At 43.5% G+C, this 19,927-nt stretch overlaps 1 protein-coding gene across 1 annotated transcript; it reads left to right on the forward strand.

The window, feature by feature from the left end:
- The first annotated feature begins 5,089 nt into the window (after positions 1-5,089).
- On the forward strand, positions 5,090-18,127 carry LOC131400400 (melanoma-associated antigen 11-like). The gene is given in 4 exon segments (XM_058535134.1): positions 5,090-5,125; positions 16,018-16,036; positions 16,620-16,946; positions 16,949-18,127. Coding segments are annotated over 4 exon segments (894 nt in total). The 3' UTR covers positions 17,461-18,127.
- The last annotated feature ends 1,800 nt before the right edge of the window (positions 18,128-19,927 follow it).

The raw sequence follows: 19,927 nt of genomic DNA on the forward strand, positions 1-19,927 counted from the left end.
AACCTATTGTTCCTGAAGTCTTCACCATCTCAGAGAACTAGTTGTTCAAGCCAACTGTTTAAGCATCATCCTTGATTCCTCTCTTTCCCTCATACCATATATCTAACTTTCTTAACCACTTCTCTTCATCTCCCAGCCACCATGTTCCCTTTCCTGTACCACTGCAACAGCATCCTATTTCATTGTATCCCTATTTCCACTATTCCCTCCTTTCAATCCATTCTCCACAGAGCAGAGTGAACTTTTAAAAACGTAATCAGGTCATACCACTCTCCTGTTGAAATCTTTCAGTGGCTTCCCATTACACGTAGAATAAAACTCATATTCTTTACTATGACATTCAAGGTTCTACATCATCTGGCCCCTGCCTACCTGTCCATTTGCATCTCTTACCACTCTCCTCCTGGCTTACTTCTTTCCAGATACATTGACCTTCTTCCTGTTCCTTGAATAAGCTGCTTTCAACCTCAAAGCCTTTGTACTTATTGTTCCTTTTCTTTAATCACTTGTCCCCAAGAACGTTGTATGGCTGCTTCCTTTTCTTCATTCAAATCCGAGCTCAAATATTAGCTCCTGTAAGGCCTTGCCTGACCATCTTATACAAATTAGTTAGTATCTCTCCTACCATCCCAAACATTATCTCATTCCTCTGTTTTCTTTTTGACAAGACATCATAATTATCTAAAATTATTTTATTTATTTATCAACTGATTTATCTTCTGTCTCTCCACACTAAATTTTCACTTTCATGGTGGCAGAATCTAAGTCTATCTCCTTCACCACTGAATTACCACAACCCAGTTGGTTATCCATAAGTGATTTCTGGATGAATGCATAAATGCCCAAACGACATAGACCTGGCACACGAACCAAGGGAGAGGCAAAGGCAAAAGTGTTTCAGATAATCACAAGTGTAATAAGTATGATAATGCAGGAGTTTCAGAGAACAATAGCAAAAAATATTAACAAGAGAAACTAACTCCAGGGCACGCACACACCCACAAACACACATACACACACACCCTGCTAACATACACACTTCAGTCATGAACCCCGGAAAACATTCTCTAATTCTGACAGAAGCTTCTCTTAAAGCACTTACTGCTAGGATGTCTTTGATGATATTGCTCACTATGGTCCACCTTGTCCCCTCCATGAGGACCTCCAGCAGAAATTCCTTTCTGATATCATTGAAAATAGTTTGGCTTCCATGAGCAATGGGTTGGTTCTTATCTTTTGAATACTGAGGATCATGTAATAGAGATTCTTTTCTTCTAGCACTAGCTGCTAAAAAGTATCAAGATTAACTGAAATGTCCGGATCCCACAGCATGCATTGTATGTACACACTTACTCTTGGCTCCATCTTTTTTTTTTATTAATTTGTATTTTCCTTTAGCCCTGATACTCCAAACATTTAAAAATACAGTTGTATTCCAAGTACTTTTGAAAATTTCCCTAATTCTATTTTTGAGCAAGGAGAAGTATAAAAGTAAAAGAAAAGAAGCTTCTAAGCTTATTTTATAGGTACTCGATGGTCATCTGTTATTGGGACAGGAATCTCTTGAGAATGTAACAAGTGGATGAATCAGGAGTTTCCAATCAGTTGGTCTATATTTATCAGGAGATCCTGAAGGCTTTATTACTCACCAAGGCTGTTTTTGAGAACTCTTTTTCCTTTCTGTGATGAGGAAATCTGAAACTGAGCCAGCAGCTAAGGGACATTTCTAGCTTGCTGCCCTGGTCCCCATCTTGTAACCAAACACTGGCAACAGTCCTCTGTCCCACACATCCCACCATCAGACTGCAAACCAAGATGAGGACTCCATCCTGTAGGCAACAGGGAGCTATTGAAGATTTTAGACAAAGTTAGTCTAGGACATATTACTTTGGCTGCAATGTTTGGAACAAATTAGAGAGGAATAGGACTAGAATCAAAATGATTTACTAAAAAGCTGTTACAACAAGCTAGGTTAGAAGTAATAAGGGCTGTCTGTATCTGTCAGGGTCCACCCAGAAAAGTAGAAACCACTCTAATTTTTTACAAGACGAGAAATGTAATCTAAGGAACTGGTTATATAGGAGATGGAATCACTGAGGAACCAAACTGTGTAAGATGAAGCAACTCAGAGATAAGCAATAGCAGGAAACTGCTACCACCCCTAAGCTAAAAGGACAAAGAATGGAGCCAGGGTCTCTAGAGTCTTGAAGCAGGGTCACCTGGTGGAAAATGGAATCATGGAGGGTCTGTTGGTGGGATATGGAGTCACAGAGGAGATAAATGCAGCTCAAGGCAGAGAGAGATTAGCCCCCTCTCCCATCCTCCTTCCCCTTTCCTCTCACCATCCAATCTCCCTGCATGAGGCACAAGAGCCAAGGAAATTCAGCCTGGAAAACAGAATGGAGCAGGATAAGGGTGAGGAATGGATCTGAGGGAAAATAGACCAGCACAAGGACCTATCTCAAGATGGTGGCAGCAGGAATAAAGAAGAGAGGATGGAGTCAGAAGCCATTTAGGAGTAAAATTGACAGGAGTGTTGAGCGCTAATTTCCATTCTGATGACTGCTGGATTAATCATGGTGCTCTTATACAGGAGATGAGGCTGTTTGGGGCCTTGTTGAAATTGAGATGCTTGTTAGGCCTCCAAGTGGAGGGGCCTGGGGATAACTATATACTCAGCTCTGAAGCTCAGGAGAGAAGTCAGGCTGGAGACAAGAAATTAATGATATTAGCCAAGGAGTGTGTGGTGACAGAGATGAGAGTTTGGGAAGGCCTGGGGCACAGTCTTGAAGAGCACCTGCACTTAATGGTTGGATGGAGAAAGTGTTGTGTAAGAGCAAAGAAAGAAGAAGGCTCTAGATCTTCTATGCCAGTGACTTCAGACAAACCCAGCCCTCTCTTCTCCTGCATTCCCTTCCTCCCTCCCATCAGCCTCCGCTTGGCTCTACTCTAGCAATGTGGGGCATTGCAGAGCCATCACTTTGAGAGCTGGCAAGCCCTCGTAGCTCCTAGTGAAAGATTCCAGGTCAACCAGTGAGGGAGGCTCATGTGCAGTGAGTTCCAATCCTGACTTTGCCCCTTAGTGGCTATGTGATTTCCAGCAAGTGACTTCACTTTTCTGAGCCTCCATTTCTGAGCATGACAAACAGGACCTCTCAAAGTTGTTGGGAAGATTCATTGAGTCCACAGAAGCATCCTGAGGAAGGGACCCAGTCTCCCAGACTGAGGCCTTTGGCGGGTGAGGCTCTCTGGTAGGAGGACAAAGTATTGTCCTGGATCTCTTAGGGCATTCTCCTCTCAGTCATCTAGGGGTCTGTGAGTGGCTGTGAACCTCTGCCTGGCTACTGAACTGTGGTGACCATTGGGATTTACCCTGGAGGGGTGGAGAGAGGCTGGCAGGACAATTCACATGGCCTATCCAGATGGAGGGTAGGTAGCACCCTCTCTGGGGCACACGTGGGCAGGTAAAACTGCAGGGAACAATGGTGCTTTAAGAAGATCCCAGGCCTGGCAGGCATTAGCAGCTCAGCTTGACAGTGATGGACTTGCTGGTGACCTTGGGCAAGTCCCTGTTGTTTCTGGTCCTCAGACTCTTCCTTCATACAATGAGGACCTCAAAGGCCCCTGCTGGATCTGCCAGCCTCCCTACTTGGCAATCACAACTATTTCTTGATCTGTACTCTTTTTAAAGGAGGCAGAGGGACGTGCAGATTCTCAGGAGCAGGGCTCTGGCTAGCCCAGCTGGGCCACTATGCCAATTATGGAAAAGGTCCCACAGAGCAGCATCTAATTAACATTAACAGAACCCTGCATGTGACAATAGCTGAACACACATTTTTCTCAATGTGTATTGAGAAATATTCTCATGGAATATTTATTAAGAGAGATGATATTCTAGGTCATAAAACAAACCTTAACAAATTGAAAATAATAGAAATAATAAAAAGTGTGTTCTCAGACCATAACTTAATTAAACTCAAAATCAAAAAAGAAAAGCTATCTAGAAGATGCCCAAATATTGGAAATTGTAAAATATGCTTCTAAATATTTCATAGGTCAAATAGGGAGTTGCAAGAGAAATTTAAAACTACATTAAATTGAACGAAAATAAAAATACACACCCAAAATTTGTGGGATTCAGCTAAAGTGGTCCTTGAGGAAAATTTATAGCATATTTTAAATGTTTATATTAGGAAAGAAGAAATATCTAAAAATCAACAACCTAAACTTCCACCCTGGGAAACTAAAGAAAGAAGAATAAATTAAATTCAAAATAAGTTGAAGAGAGGAAATAATACAAACTAGAAGAGAAATCAATGAACTTAAAACAGAAAAACAGGGAGACAATGTCAAGATGGCAGTGTAGGTAGACTCTGAACTCACCTCCACCCGTGGACACAACGAATTTACAACTACTCTTAGGACAATTACCCCTAAGAGAGAACTGAAAACTGGATAAAAAGAACCCTCACAAAAAGGGACAGTTCTGATTTAGGTGGAAGAGGCAGAAATTCCTTTCGGGAGAGAAAAAAGCCACCTTCTAGCTGAGACGCTTCACAGCTGGCCAGGAGCAAACGTAAGGTATGCAGCCTTCCATGGGGGAATGGGGGCTCTGAGCGGAGGAGCGTTACCACCATAAGCAGCTTTTGGACTCAGCACAACCAAGACAAGTGTCATAATACCTGGCTTTGCTGGCTATTAACTACATCGGGGAATACTCCCAGAAAAGCCTGCTCTTAAAGGGCCCATGCACAAATTCACCCACTTTAGAAAGCAGCTTAAAATCAACAGAAATAAATGTGCGCAGTCATTTGGTGAAAAGAGACTCACATGATAGGCTCTGGGTGCATCTCAGTGAGAAGTGAGACCTCTACAGGGACTGAGACATTGGCAACAGCCATCATTGTGACCTAGTACAGATGTGCTGACACAGATGCTGGCAGATGCCATTGGAGTTCTTCCCCTGGCCTATTAGCCCAGGGTCTGCCCCACCCACTAGAGAACCAATTTAATCCAGCTCAGCCAGAGCAGGCAGCCCACCCTAGGGACTGGTCTCATGCAACAGCAAGCCCTCGGGCAACTTGTGGGCATGCATAGGTCAAGTGCCTGGAACCTCTGCAACCAGGTGAGTGGGTCCAACTTTGTGGGGCAGGGCATGGGTGAGCAGTGGGTGGAGTGTGTAGGAACTCTGCAGTGGGGTGACTGAGTCCGTTTCAGTGGGTCGGGGCAGGCGCATGGGGCAGGACTGTGTTGGGAGAGTGTGTGGCCCTGAGGGCTGTGGGGCCTGCCAGCTGTAGCAGACTTGTGCTTCCCAAACAGCTACATAGGGGATTGGCCTCACCTACCAAAGCCTGAAACAATTGGGTGATCCCATGCCTGAGGCTGGCCCCAATCAGCTGCCACCCTGAGAAAACTTACAACAGCCTTGCAGGTCAGAGGCCTACAGCAATTGTAAGCCCCTGAGTTTAGCAACCAGCCACGCTGGGGGCCTACTCACTTAACAGAAAAACTGCAGCAGGAATGTGCTATTAGACCTTGCAGCCAACTGTGCTGGGGATCCCCACACCTGATAATGTGACTGAAAGGACCATAGCAGCCTCAAGAAGCTGAAGCATTACAAACAGACATTCAGGGGGACAGTCTAGCCTCCCCAGGCACCTGCAGCAAGAGCAAACCTGTCATAACAGAAGGACACGTGTAGCCCATAGAGGGGACACTCCTGGAACATATGGAACTGGTGGCAAGAGAGAAGCATACTGCTGGGCCTCATAAGGCATCTCTTACATAAGGCCACCTCTATCCAGAAAAAAAGTAACAAAATGGCAATAAGTACATTCTTATCAATAGCTACTTTAAAAGTCAATGAACTAAATGCTCCAATCAAAGGGCATAGGGTAGCCAATTGGATAAAAAAACAAGACTCATATATATGCTGCATACAAGAGACCTAAAGACACTCTCAATCTGAAAGTGAAGGGATGGAGAAAGATACTCCATGAAAATGGCAATGAAAAGAAAGCTGGGATAGCAATACTCATATCAGACAAAATAGACTTTTAAACAAAAACTGTAACAAGAGACAAAGAAGGGCACTATATAATGATCAAGGGAACAATCAAACAAGAGGCTATAATGCTTGTAAATATCTATGCACCCAATGTAGGATCACCTAAATATATTAAGCAGTTATTAACAGACATAAAAGGAGAAATAGACAGCAGTATAATAATAGTAGGGTAATTTAACACTCTTTTTACACCAATGAATAGAGCATCCAAACAGAAGATCAATAAGGAAACATTGGCCTTAATGACACAGTAGACCAGATGGACTTAGTAGATATATACAGAACATTCCATCTAAAAAACACAGAATACACATTCTTTTCGAATGCACATGGAACATTCTGCAGGATAGATGACATATTAGGCCATAAAACAAGTCTCTATAAATTTAAGAAGATTGAAATAATACCAAGCATCTTTTCTGACCACAACAGTATGAAACTAGAAATCAACTACAGGAAGAAAACGGAAAAACCACAAATATGTGGAGATTAAACAAAATGGTACTGAACAACGACTGGGTCAATGGAGAAATCAAAAAATACCTGGAGACAAATGTAAATGAAAATACGACATTCCAAAATTTATGGGATACAGCAAAAGCAGTTCTAGGAGGGAAGTTTATAGCAATACAGGCCTATCTCAGCAAACAAGAAAAATATCAAATAAACAATCTAACAGTGCATCTAAAGGAACTAGAAAAAGAAGAATAAACAAAGCCCCAAATCAATAGAAGGAAGGAAATAATAAAAATCAGAACAGAAATAAATGATATAGAGACTAAAATAAATAGAAAACATCAATGAAAGTAAGAGCTAGTTCTTCAAAAAGATAAACAAAATTGACAAACCTTTAGCTAGACTCACCAGGAAAAAAAGAGTGAAGGCTCAAATAAATAAAATCAGAAATGAAAGAGGAGAAATTACAATAAACACCTCAGAAATACAAAACATTATAAGAGAATACTATGAAAAGCTATACACCAAAAAATTGGATAATCTAGAAGAAATGGATAAATTCGTAGAATTATACAACCTTCCAAAACTGTATCAAGAAGAAATAGACAACTTGAATAGACCAATCAACAGTAAGGAGATTGAAACAGGAATCAAAAACCTTCCGAAAAATAAAAGTCCAAGACCAGAGGGCTTCCCTGTTGAATTCTACCAAACATTCAAAGAAGACTTAATGCCTATACTTCTCAAATTTTTTCAAAAAATTGAAGAGGAGGGAAAGCTTCCTAACTCATGATGCTAACATTACCTCAATAGCAAAACCAGACAAAGACAATGCAAAAAAATAAAATTACAGGACATTATCTCTGATGAACATTGATGCAAAAATCCTCAACAAAATACTAGCAAATCGAATATAATAATACATTAAAAAAATCACACCATGATCAAGTGGGATTTATTTCAGGGATGCACGGATGGTTTAACATCTGCAATTGATTCAATGGGATACACCACATTAACAAAATGAAGAATAAAAATCATATGATCATCTCAATAGATGCAGAGAAAGCATTTGATAAGATACAGCATCTATTTAGATAAAAACTCTGAATAAAATGGGTATAGAAGGAGAGTACCTCAACACAATAAAGGCCATATATGACAAACCCACAGCTAATATCATTCTCATTGGAGAAAGACTGAAAGCTACCTCTCTAAGAATAGGAAAAAGGCAAGGATGCCCACTTTCACCACTCTTATTTAACATAGTATTGGAAGTCCTAGCCAGAACAATCAAGCAAGAAAAAGAAATAAAAGGGATCCAGATTGGAAAGGAAGAAGTGAAACTGTCACTATTTGCAGATGACATGATTTATATGTAGAAAACTGTAAAGAATCTACCAAAAGCCTTTTAGAAATAATAAATGAATACAGTAAACTTGCAGGATGTAAAATCAACATACAAATTCAGTTGCATTTATGTACACTAACAATGAAGTAGCAGAAAGCAAAATTAATGATACAATCCCATTTCCAATTTCAACGAAAAGAATAAAATACCTAGGAATAAATTTTACCAAAGAGGTGAAAGACCAGTACACTGAAAACTATAAAACATTGTTGAAAGAAATAGAGGAAGACACAAAGAAATGGAAAGATATTCTGTGCTCTTGGATTGGAAGAATTAACATAGTTAAAATGTCCATACTTACTTAAGCAATCTATGGATTCAATGCAATCTCTGTCAAAGTTCCAACAACACTTTTCACAGAAATAGAACAAAGAATCCTAAAATTTTTATTGAACAACAAAAGTCCCTGAATAGCCAAAGGAATCCTGAGAAAAAAGAGCTAAGTTGGATGTATCACACTTCCTGACTTCAAAATACACTACAAAGCTATAGTAACCAAAACAGCATGGTACTGGCACAAAAACAGACACACAGATCAATGGAACAGAATCAAGAGCCCAGAAATAAACCCACACATCTATTGACAGCTAATTTTCAACAAGGGAGCCAAGAGCATACAATGGAGAAAAGAAAGTCTCTTCAATAAATGGTGTTGGGAAAACTGGACAGCCACATGCAAAAAATGAATGTAGACCATTATCTTACACCATACACAAAAGTTAACTCAAAATGGATTAAAGACTTGAATTTAAGACTTGAAACTATGAAACTTCTAGAAGAAAACAGACAGTACGCTCTTCAACATTGGTCTTAGCAGCATATTTTCAAGCACCATGTCTGACAAGGCAAGGGAAACAATAGAAAAAATAAAGAAATGAGGCTACATCATCAAACTAAAAATCTTCTGCACAGCAAAGGAAACAATCAACAAAATGAAAAGACAACCTAACTGAGAGAAGATATTTGTAAACCATATGTCTGATAAGGGGTTGATATCCAAAATATATAAAGAACTCATACATCTCAACAACCACAAAAAAACTAACAACCCAATTAAAAAATGTGCAAAAGATCTGAACAGACACTTCTCCAAAGAAGATATACAGATGGCCAACAGGCACATGAAAAGATATTCAACGTCCCTAATTATCAGGGAAATGCAAGTCAAAACTACAATGAGATATCACCTCATGTCCGTCAGAATGGCTATAATTAACAAGACAGGAAATAACAAGTGTTGGAGAGGATGTGGAGAAAAGGAACTCTCATACACTGCTGGTGGGCATGCAAACTGGTGCAATCACTATGGAAAACAGTATGGAGATTCCTCAAAAAATTAAGGATAGAACTACCATATGATCCAGCTATCCTACTGCCAAGTATTTAGCCAAAAAACATGAAAATGCATGTGTGTAAAGATATATGCACCCCTATGTTCACTGCAGCATTATTCACTATAGCCAAGACTTGGAAACAACCTAAGCGCCCATTGAGGGACGAATGGATAAAGATGTGGTATATATACACAATGGAACACTACTCAGCCCTAAAAAAGGATGAAATCTACCCATTGGTGACAACATGGATGGGCATTGAGGGTATTATGCTAAGTGAAATAAGTAAAAAGGAGAAAGTAAAATACCATATGATCTCACTCATAAATAGAAGATAAAAACAACAACAAACAAACAAATAGAGATAGAGATTGGATTGGTAGTTACCGGGGGGGGGGGAGGGAAGAGGGTGAAAGGGGTGATTAGGCACATATGTATGTTGATGGATTGCAATTAGTCTTTGGGTGGTGAACATGATGTAATCTACAAAGAAACTGAAATATAATGATGTACACCAGAAATTTATATAATATTATAAACCAGTGTTACCACAATAAAAATAAATAAATAAATAAAACAGAAAAACAATAAAGAAAATAAAGCAAAAAACAAGTTCTTTGAAAAGATCAATAAAATTGATCAAACTGTAACCAGACTATCCAAGGAAAAAAAAAGAAGACACAAATTATCAATATCAGGAATGAAAAAGGAAAGACCACTAGTCATCACATGGATATTAAATTGATAATAACAGAATATTACAAACAGCTCTATGGCCATAAGTTCAATAATTTAGATGAAGTAGATAAATTCATGGAAAGATACAAACTATCAAATCTCACCCAGGGAGAAATAGATGACCTCTCTGACCTTGTATCAATTAAATGGATACACAGGTATAATGCAATTCCTATCAAAATCCCAGCAAGAAATTTTGTGGATATAGATGAGTTTATTCTAAAATTTATATGGAAAGACAAATGAACTGGAATAGCTAAAACATTTTTGAAAAAGAAGAATTTTAGTCTAACATATTTCAAAATTTACTATATAGCTACAGTAATCAAGACTACATTAGATTGGTGGAGGAATAGACATATAGATCAATGGAATAAAAGAACTCAGAAATAGAACCATACTAATATGCCCAATTGACGTTTGTTGAAGGCACAAAAGCAATTCAATAGAGGAAAGACAACCTATTTAACAAATGGTGCTGAGCAATTGTATATTTGTAGGCCAAAACAAACAAACAAAACGCCAAACAAACAAAACAAAAACAAAAGTTGATTTCAACCTGTTAGCTTGAAAAACTTAACATATACTACCCCATACAAAATTAACATAAAAAGAATAATTGACTTAATTGTAAAACACAAAACTATAAAACTTTTAGAAAAAAATGAGAAAATATTTAGGATGGAGGGCTAGGCAACGAGTTCTTACAACTTGACACCAAAATCATGATCCATAAAAGTAAAAAATTAGGGGCCGGCCCCATGGCTTAGCGGTTAAGTGCGCCCGCTCCGCTACTGGCGGCCCAGGTTCGGATCCCGGGCGCACACCGACCCACCGCTTCTCTGGCCATGCTGAGGCGGCATCCCACATACAGCAACTAGAAGGATGTGCAATTATGACACACAACTATCTACTGGGGCTTTAGGGGAAAAAAGGAGGAGGATTGGCAATAGATGTTAGCTCAGAGCCGGTCTTCCTCAGCAAAAAGAGGAGGATTAGCATGGATGCTAGCTCAGGCCTGATCTTCTTCACAAAAAAAAAAAGAAAAAGAAAAAAAAAACTTTAAAAAAAAGTAAAAAATTAATTTATAAATAATTATTTAATAATATTTTATTTATTTATTTATTTATTTATTTATTTATTTATTTATTTATTTATTTATTTATTTTTGTGAGGAAGATCAGCCCTGAGCTAACATCCATGCTCATCCTCATCTTTTTGCTGAGGAAGACCGGCTCTGAGCTAACATCTATTGCCAATCCCCCTCCTTTATTTTTTCCCCCAAAGCCCCAGTAGATAGTTGTTTGTCATAGTTGCACATCCTTCTAGTTGCTGTATGTGGGATGCGGCCTCAGCATGGCCGGGGAAGCGGTGCGTCGGTGCCCACCCGGCATCCGAACCCGGGCCGCTAGTAGCAGAGCGCACACACTTAACCGCTAAGCCACGGGGCTGGCCCCAATAATATTTATAAACATTAAAAAAATTCGCTCTACAAAAGACCCTGTTAAGAGACTGATAACACAAGATACAGACTGAGAGAAAATATTTGCAAATCACATACCCAATAAAGCACTAGCACTAGGACATATGATGAACTCTCAAAACTCAACAGTAAAAAAACCCCAAACAATGCAATTAGAAAACAGGTAAAAGACATGAGCAGACATTTCACCAAAGAATATGTACAGATGGCAAATAAGCACATGAAAAGATGTTCAACATCGTTAGTCATTAGGGAAATGCAAGTGAAAACCACAATGAGATATTACTGTACACCTACCAGAATGGCTAAAATAAAAAATAGTGACAATAAATGCTGCTGAGGATGCGGAGAAACTGCATCACTCATACATTGCTGGTGGGGATATAAAATGTTACAGCCACTCTGTAAAACAGTTTGGCAGTTTCTTATAAAACTAAACATGCAACTACCATGTGACTCATACATTCCTGGGCATTTCAGGAATGCCCTGGGTACAGAGAAGTGAAAACTTATTTTCACCCAGAGACTATACATGAACATTCAGAACAGTTTTATTCAAAAAAGCCCAACACCAGAAACAATCCAGATGTCCTTCAATGGGGTAACAGACAAACAAACTGTAGTACATACATACCATGGAACACTACTCAGCAATAAAAAGACATGAACTATTGATATATACAATGACCTGGATGAATCTTCAGAGAATAATACTGAGAGAAAACAAGCCAATTCCCAAAACTTACATACTATATGATTCAGTTTATATAATATTCTTGAAATGACAATATAGAAATGGAGAACAGATGAATGGTTACCAGGGTTTAAGGAGAGGGTGGAGGTAGGAGGGAAATGGATGTGTCCATAAGTGGGCAACATGAGAGATTTTTGAAACTATGGAAATATTCTGTACCTTGACTGTGTCCATGTAGATATCCCAGTTGTGATGTTGTACTACTACAGTTTTACAATATAGTACCATTTTTAGGGGGAGCTGGCTAAAAGAGCTCTTTTTATTATTTCTTACTACTGCATCTGAGCCTACAATTATCTCAAAATTAAAAATTTAATTTAAAAAATTGTCTGAAATTTATTGCCTGCACTGGGAGTGAACTATTCCCACTGCCTTGCCTTTGGGAGGCCACTACTTCACCTCAAGTTTCTTAACAAAAAAGTGGCCTAACCGGTGTTGGATTTGAGTGTCCAATCACCATTATTTTAGTGTTGGAGACTGCTGTCATTGACTTTACTAGCATGAGATTTTTGGTCATTTTGAGGACCTTCAGTTGCTTACAGCATAGGGTGGGGCACAACAAACATGACTACGAGGTAAGTGGCCTAGAGGTGATGGATTTGTCTGCCCTTTGTTGGGTCACTGTCACCCACACACACTTCACTCACTCCATGTAGGTTCTTGCAATCTACACCTTGACATCCTGCCCTGCTCCCCCAAAACACACACAGGCGGAAACATCAAGCCGTTTTCCTCCTTGCCTATGGGATAAAGTATAACCTTTTTGTTGTTGCTGTTTGTCTTCAGTGCTCAGACCTCACTCACTACTTATCCTCCATGTCTGGCTAACTATGGCCCTTCTGGTTTGACCTCCAATCTTCCTCCTTTCTCACGCACCTACCTCTTCCCCTCCTTCCTCCTCCTCACATTCAGAGAGCTCATGAACACACACAAATTTTTTCAATAACTTGTTGATTTTATTTTAATCATCACTACTGGTGTACTCTGTAGGTGTAAGATTTGGCCTCTACACTGTTGGTCATTTCTCAAGGGCCAGACCTCAGAGACTTCTCAGATAATTCTGGGGTCTCTGGCCTTGTTCTGAAGTTACCTGCTGCTCAGGTAGTCACGTGAAGTGGTGGACTTCACGCTCTCAGAGCAGGGTCCTTCTCTGGCTCACTTTTATTCAGTTCATATTCAGCCTGTGATAGTGACCAAATAGTGTTGGTTTTCTAGCTTTCTTAAGTTTCCTTGAAAGGGTGGGAGTTTTTGGAGAGGCTTTTTTTCTTGAACTCCCTTGAAGGGGTCTTTTTACTCCCAATGTTGTCTTGGGCACCTGGAGTGACAACAGGGTGAGCAAAGAAGGACATTGGTTTTGGGGAAGATGATTAGGGATGGATGGGAAGAAGGGCTTCATGAGAGGGAGGGCAGGCTGAGGAGGGGGTCTGCCAGGCAAGAAGAGGAAAGGAGTCTTGTGGAGAGTGTTAATGGGGAAGAGGAGGGGGAGCTTGGGTGAGATCATCTCACCTTGACACTGTCTCTGTACCTGGGTTGACAGGGTATTTTCCTCTTCTTCCTACTTTTGGTGCTTGGGATCAGTTGTTCCATGACTGTGCTAGAAACTTGTGGTTTCCTGGTCACCTTCGCCATGTCAAAATTATCCACTGATCTACCCCAGGCCACCTGATCTGCCTATATATACCCCTCCTCAGGATAATGAGGGGCCTTACCCTTAGGCTTTTATTGGTTAGCAAAGTTCTCCTCCAGTCACTGGTAGCCCTGGGGGAGGGGCTTAGACATCACAAAGCACCATACTGATGTGTCTTTGGGTGGGGGGATGCTGGGGAGGCCAAGATGTGGCTTAGATATCGCAAAGCACCATCCTAATACCTCCATAGGGGGTGGGGGAAGTGAGGAGGCCAAGATGTTCTGGTTGGAGAAAGGGGGCATTTCTTTAGCACCCCTAAAGAGTCTTCTCAAACTGACTGAGCACTGCACCTCACCACCTCATGTTCAATTCTGGTGGGTTACATGACAGGGAGAGGGTGTTTCCTCCAAACATTTCCCCATGGCCGCCCATTTAGTGGTTCATTCTGTTGTTTCTCACCCTTCACCATTAACCAGTTTTAGTCCGTCTTACCTAAAATCCTTCTAAGGTAATGTGGATATATTTAAGTTTCTGTGGAGATGTGAACCATTCAACTTCCCTCCTAAAAATTTCTTATGCACCTTGAACACCACTCACTTCTTGGCTACTGATAGGGAAATTTTCCATCACACTTCATTTTCCCAGTGTCCACTTGGCTCTCCTCAGTTTTCTGTTTTCAATATTGAAATCACTGCCTTCGGGGTGTCTTCAGTGAACAGATTTGCTCAACTGGGTATCTTAGTCTTGTTTGAAAATCGGGGTGGGGGGGGTGGGGTGGGGGTCGCATTCATCTCGGTAGGGATAGTACTCAGACTTGGGTTTTAACACTGTAGGAAGATGAGGCAGGTATTTACCTTCCATAAGTTGGTCTTCACGTTTGCATGTAGGAAACGGTATTCTCCAGGTCCCCAAACTGCTCAGGGAGCTCAGAGAGTCAGAGTCCTGGTCTGACGGATGCAGACTGAGGCCCAGAGAAAGCAGGGGGCCCAGGTCGGGCCAGAGACAAAGTGGGGAGCAGAGGTCTGGCCGAGGGACGCCCCACACACCGTCTCTGCCCCTGCCGTCAGCCCTGGGAGACCCCGGGCTATGGTGTCCGGATGTGACGTCCTCTGGCTTCTGCCTCCGAGGTCTGAGGGAGCCGAGGGCCTCGTGGTGGGAGGCCGGATCGGGGCGGCAGAGGGAAGGAGCCCAGGCCCGGCCAGGCGTCCAGGTAGCCCCGGGAGGGAGGACTCCAGGCCCCACGGCGTCCAGGTCTGCCCTGAGGGACCCCGGGGGAAGGGGAGGGGGCAGGGTGGTCAGGCAGAGTTCCCCGCCCCCACCTCGTCCTCAGAGGAGCCTGCTGGGGAGTCCTGGGTCTGCGGGGAGCGGCCTCAGGGGGCAGAGGCCGGGGCCCAGGCCCTGATGGGAGCTCAGGAGAGGAGCAGAGGGAGGGCCGAGGAGCCCCAGGCAATCCCTGTCAGCCCCTGCCATCAGCCCTGGGCGTCCCCGTGCTTGGTGGCCTGAGGTGACCTCCACAGACTTTCCCCAGGGCTCTCAGGCCAGTGAGGGCCTCGGATCCACAGAGGGAGGATCCCAGGACCTGCCAGGGCTCAAGGGGAGGACCCTGAGGAAGGACAGAGGGGCCACCACAGAAACACTCCCCTACCATCTGCTCCGGGGTGTGGATTGATTCCCCCTCACTTCCTCTTCCCGTGTCTTCGGGAGACGAGGCCTTTGCCTAAGGAAGGTGGCTTCAGGTCAACAGAGAGAGTTGTCTCAGGCCCTGAGGGTGTCAAGGTAAAGACTGAGCAGACCACCCATCCCAGGACACATGGAACCCACAGAGTTTGGCCACCCCTTATTGTCCCTTGGTGCCTCCTGTTAGCCCTTGGGCAGGTGTGGCCTGATGTGGGGCCCCCTCACTTCCTTCTGTGCAGCCTCAGGGGTGTGTGGTCTTGATCTGAGAGTTTTGTCTCAGGGCAGCAGAGGGGTGGGGCCCAGGGGCTGCCAGGGGAAAGGTGAGGACCCTGAGTGAGCACGCAGGGGACCACGCTCCCCAGAACAGTGGGGACCTCACAGAGTCCGGCCCGCCACTCCTGTCAGCACTGGGGGCCCAGGGCTCTGCTTGCAGTCTGCACCCTGACGTGCTCCCTTGTTTCCTCTTACAGGAGCTCCAGGAACCCACAGGTGAAGGCCTTGCTCTGAGGCTCGTGTTCTCAGGTCACAGAGCAGAGGAGGCCCAGGCAGTGCCAGGAGTCAAGGTGAGGTACACACCCTGAACGTGTACCCAGGGGCTACGCCATGCCAGAACTGAGAAGACCCCGCAGTGCCCAAGCCCACCCCACCCCACTGTTGTCCCCAGAACCTCGGGCTGTGATGGGTGCACCCTGAGAAGCCGTCTCACTTCCTCCTTCAGGTTCTTAGGTCACAGGCCACCCAGGAGGACAGAGCCCTCCTAAACTGAGAGCACCCCTAAAGAGGAGACCTATAAGTCGCCTTTGTCAGAGCCACCAAGGCTGCGTTTCTCAGCTGAGGGCACTCACACTCCCTCTCTCCCACACGCCCGTGGGTCCCCATTGGTCACCTCTTGCCCACGTTCCTGCCAGCTGCTGGACACGTGTCGTCATGCCTCTAGGTCAGATGAGTGAGCTCTGCAAGCGTTAGGAAGACCATCAGGACCCAAGAGAGGCCTACGGCCTAGTGGATGCACAGCTGTCCGGGGCTGAGGAGGAGGCCACATCCCTCTCCTCCTCCCTCTCCTCCTCCCCCTCCCCCTCTGTCCTGTTCCTGGGCACCCTGGAGGAGGTGGCTGCTGCTGTGACCCCAAGTCCTCCCCAGAGCCCTCAGAGTGCCTGGCCCTCCCCCACTACCATGGCAGCCGCTCCATGGAGCCAATCTGAACACGATGGCTCTAGCAACCAAGATGAAGAGGGGTCAAGTACCTGGGAGGACCTGGAAGATGTCGAGTGTTCGCTCCAAGACGCACTACATTTGAAGATCGCTGATCTGGTGGGGTTCCTGCTCCTCCGGTATTGCACAAAGGAGGCGACCACAAAGGCGGAAATGCTGAATCTGGTCATCAGAGAATACCAGGACCACTTCCTGTGATCTTCAGCTGAGTCTCTGAGTGCATGCAGCTGGTCTTTGGCGTTGGCGTGAAGGAAGTGGACCCCAACCACCAATCCTACGTCCTGGTCACCACCCTGGGCCTCACATACGATGGGATGCTGAGCGGTGAGCAGAGCATGCCCAAGACCGGCCTCCTGGTGCTGCTCCTGGACGTGATCCTCCTGGAGGGCGACTGCGCCCCTGAGGAGGACATCTGGGAAGCGCTGAGTGTCATGGGGGTGTGTGCCGGGACAGAGCACTTCATCTATGGGGAGCCCAGGGAGCTCCTCACCAAAGTTTGGGTGCGAGAACCATACGTGGCATACCGGCAGGTGCCCGACAGCAATCCTGCATGCTACGAGTTCCTTTGGGGTCCCAGGGCCCACACTGAAACCAGCAAGATGAAAGTCCTGGAGTATTTGCTCAGGGTGGGTAGCAGGGATCCAGGTTCCTTCCTCCACGTGTGCGAAGAGGCTGTGAGCGATGAGGAAGAGGGGGCCTGAGCCAGAGTTGCAACCAGGCTCAGTCCAGGCCCACATCCAGCAGCTTCTCCTGCCAGGAATGAAGTGAGGCCACTTCTTCACTGTGTGTTTGAAGGGAGAGCAGTCAGTGTCCTAAGTAGTGGATGGCCAGGGCGAGGTGAGGAGACACAGTGCATAGCATCTTTGGGATCCTGTTCTCTATGATTGATCTTGGAGATGGATCTTGGTTTCTTTTAGGAGTTTTTCAAATGCTGTTCCTTGTAGTAGAAGGTTTAATTAGCTTCAGCATCTAAGTTTGGGAATGACGTTGACCACATATGAATTTGTACTTATCCAGTCCAAGAGGAAGAGTTTTGCTATTTTGTAAAAGTCATTGGGACACCGTCCATTGTAGTCTGTGATCTGAACAGGTGACATGGCACTGGAACAGGAATTTCCTTGGAAATGTGAAAGAAATTAGCAGTCAAATTGATGGGGTCAGGAAATAGAGAAAGAAATGTAGAAGATACTTAATTCTTGGCTTCTTATCCCTTCTCTTCTGTCATTCTATCAAGCTAAAAGATATACTTATACACGGATTTGCTTGGGTTATTCAAGAAAGTCAGACAAATTTCATTTGAGTAAATGAGACCCCTGCTCACTGGCTCGTTTCTTCCTCAGACTTTTGCTGAGCCTCTGCTCTCTGGAAGGCCTGTGTTAGTAGTGGGGAAAGGAGGGTATGGAGGATGCCCCCCACCCACAGAATGAGAGTCTAGGAGCCCCAGTCCTAGAAGGAAGGTGGTGAAGTGTCCCCTCAAGAACAAGTCAAACAAGGTGAGCAGTGGTGCGGTCCCGGGCAGAGCACTCAAGTATAAATGCCCCTAGCCAGGGCAGTGTGTATCTTAGGGCTGAGAAGAAAATCTGAAGTGGAAAATTGCTCAGAAAAATTTCTTATGGATCATGGATAAACCCGAGATAAATCTCCCCCTCAGTTGGAAGGGAAGGTATCCTGGGCCCTTGTCACACTGCAGTTGAACAACAGTGAAGAATGAGTTGTTTTATGTCCATCATCTGCAAGGATTTCCTGAGAAATACGTCCCCTTCTCTGAGGTCACCCCGAATAACATATTGCTGTACGTTATTTCAAAGCTTATTCTAGGATTTTTTCATACTTAATTATGCTATGAAATACGTGGTGTTTTTAACGTACATAGGTAATGATGTACATATTGATCTGTCACATGTCTTTGCCACTTAATATGATGGATGCAGGATATTCCCATGACAGCACATATAGATCTACCTAACTTTAAAAAAAAACCAAATAACCCTATTCAAAAATGGTCAAAGGACTTGAATAGACATTTCTCTAAAGAAGATATACACGTGGCCGATAAGTAAATGAAAAGATGCTCAACATCACTAATCACTAGGGAAATGTGAACCAAAACCACAATGAGATATGACCTCACACCCATTCGGATGGTTACTATCAAAAGAAAAAAAAACAAACCCAGAAAATAACATGTGTTAATGAGGATGTTGAGAAATTGGAACCATTAGTGTACAGTTGGTGGGAATGTATGATGATATAGCCGCTGTGGAAAACAGTATGGCGGTTCCTCAAAAAATTAAAAATAGAATTTCCGTATGATCCTGCGATCCCACTTCTGAGTATATACCCAAAAGAATTGAAAGCTGGGTCTCAAAAAGGTATTTGTTCACCCACGTTCATAGCAACATTGTTCATAAAAGCTAAAATGTGAGTGTGACATTGTGATTTATAAGAAAAATATATATTTGGTTATTCAGTTGACCAACATATATTTCTCATATATATTTGGTCTTTGTCCAGAGTTCCTGACTCACAGCTCCTAAATCCCTTGGAATCTTCTAAAGTGTTGAGAGTGTTAGAGGTATCTCTGGATATGTTAATGAAGTGACTTTTGGACCCCACCCAAGGATGGGAGCTGGTAACCAGGAGAACTGAACATGTTATTACAGGGTTAGAACTTTTAGCCCCACTCTCCTGACCCTTGTGAAGGGGAGAGGGCCTAGAAGTTGAATCAGTCGCCAATGGCCAATGATTTAATCACTGGTGACAATGTAATGAGGTCTCCGTAAAAAACCAAGAGGACAGGGTTCGGAGAGCAGCTTCTGGGTTGGTGAACATGTGGAGAATCGGGGACAGTAGTGTGCCTGGATAGGGCATGGAAGCTCTGTGCTCCTTCCTGTGTACCTTGCCCTATGCAGCTCTACATCTGGCTGTTCCTGAGTTATATCCTTTTACAATAAACCAGTGATCTGGTAAGTAACATGTTTTCACTGAGTTCTGTGAGCCTCTCTGGCAAATTAATTTAACCTGAGGAGGGGGTCCTTGGAACCTCGGATTTCTAGCCAGTTGGTCAGAAGCACAGGTAATAACCTGCATTTGCGATTGGCACCCTGAGTTGGAGGGGGTTGTTGGAACCTCCAATCTGTAGCTGGTCAGTGAGAAGCACGGGTAACA

Source organism: Diceros bicornis, chromosome X (assembly GCF_020826845.1).
Source record: "Diceros bicornis minor isolate mBicDic1 chromosome X, mDicBic1.mat.cur, whole genome shotgun sequence".
Taxonomy (NCBI): domain Eukaryota; kingdom Metazoa; phylum Chordata; class Mammalia; order Perissodactyla; family Rhinocerotidae; genus Diceros; species Diceros bicornis.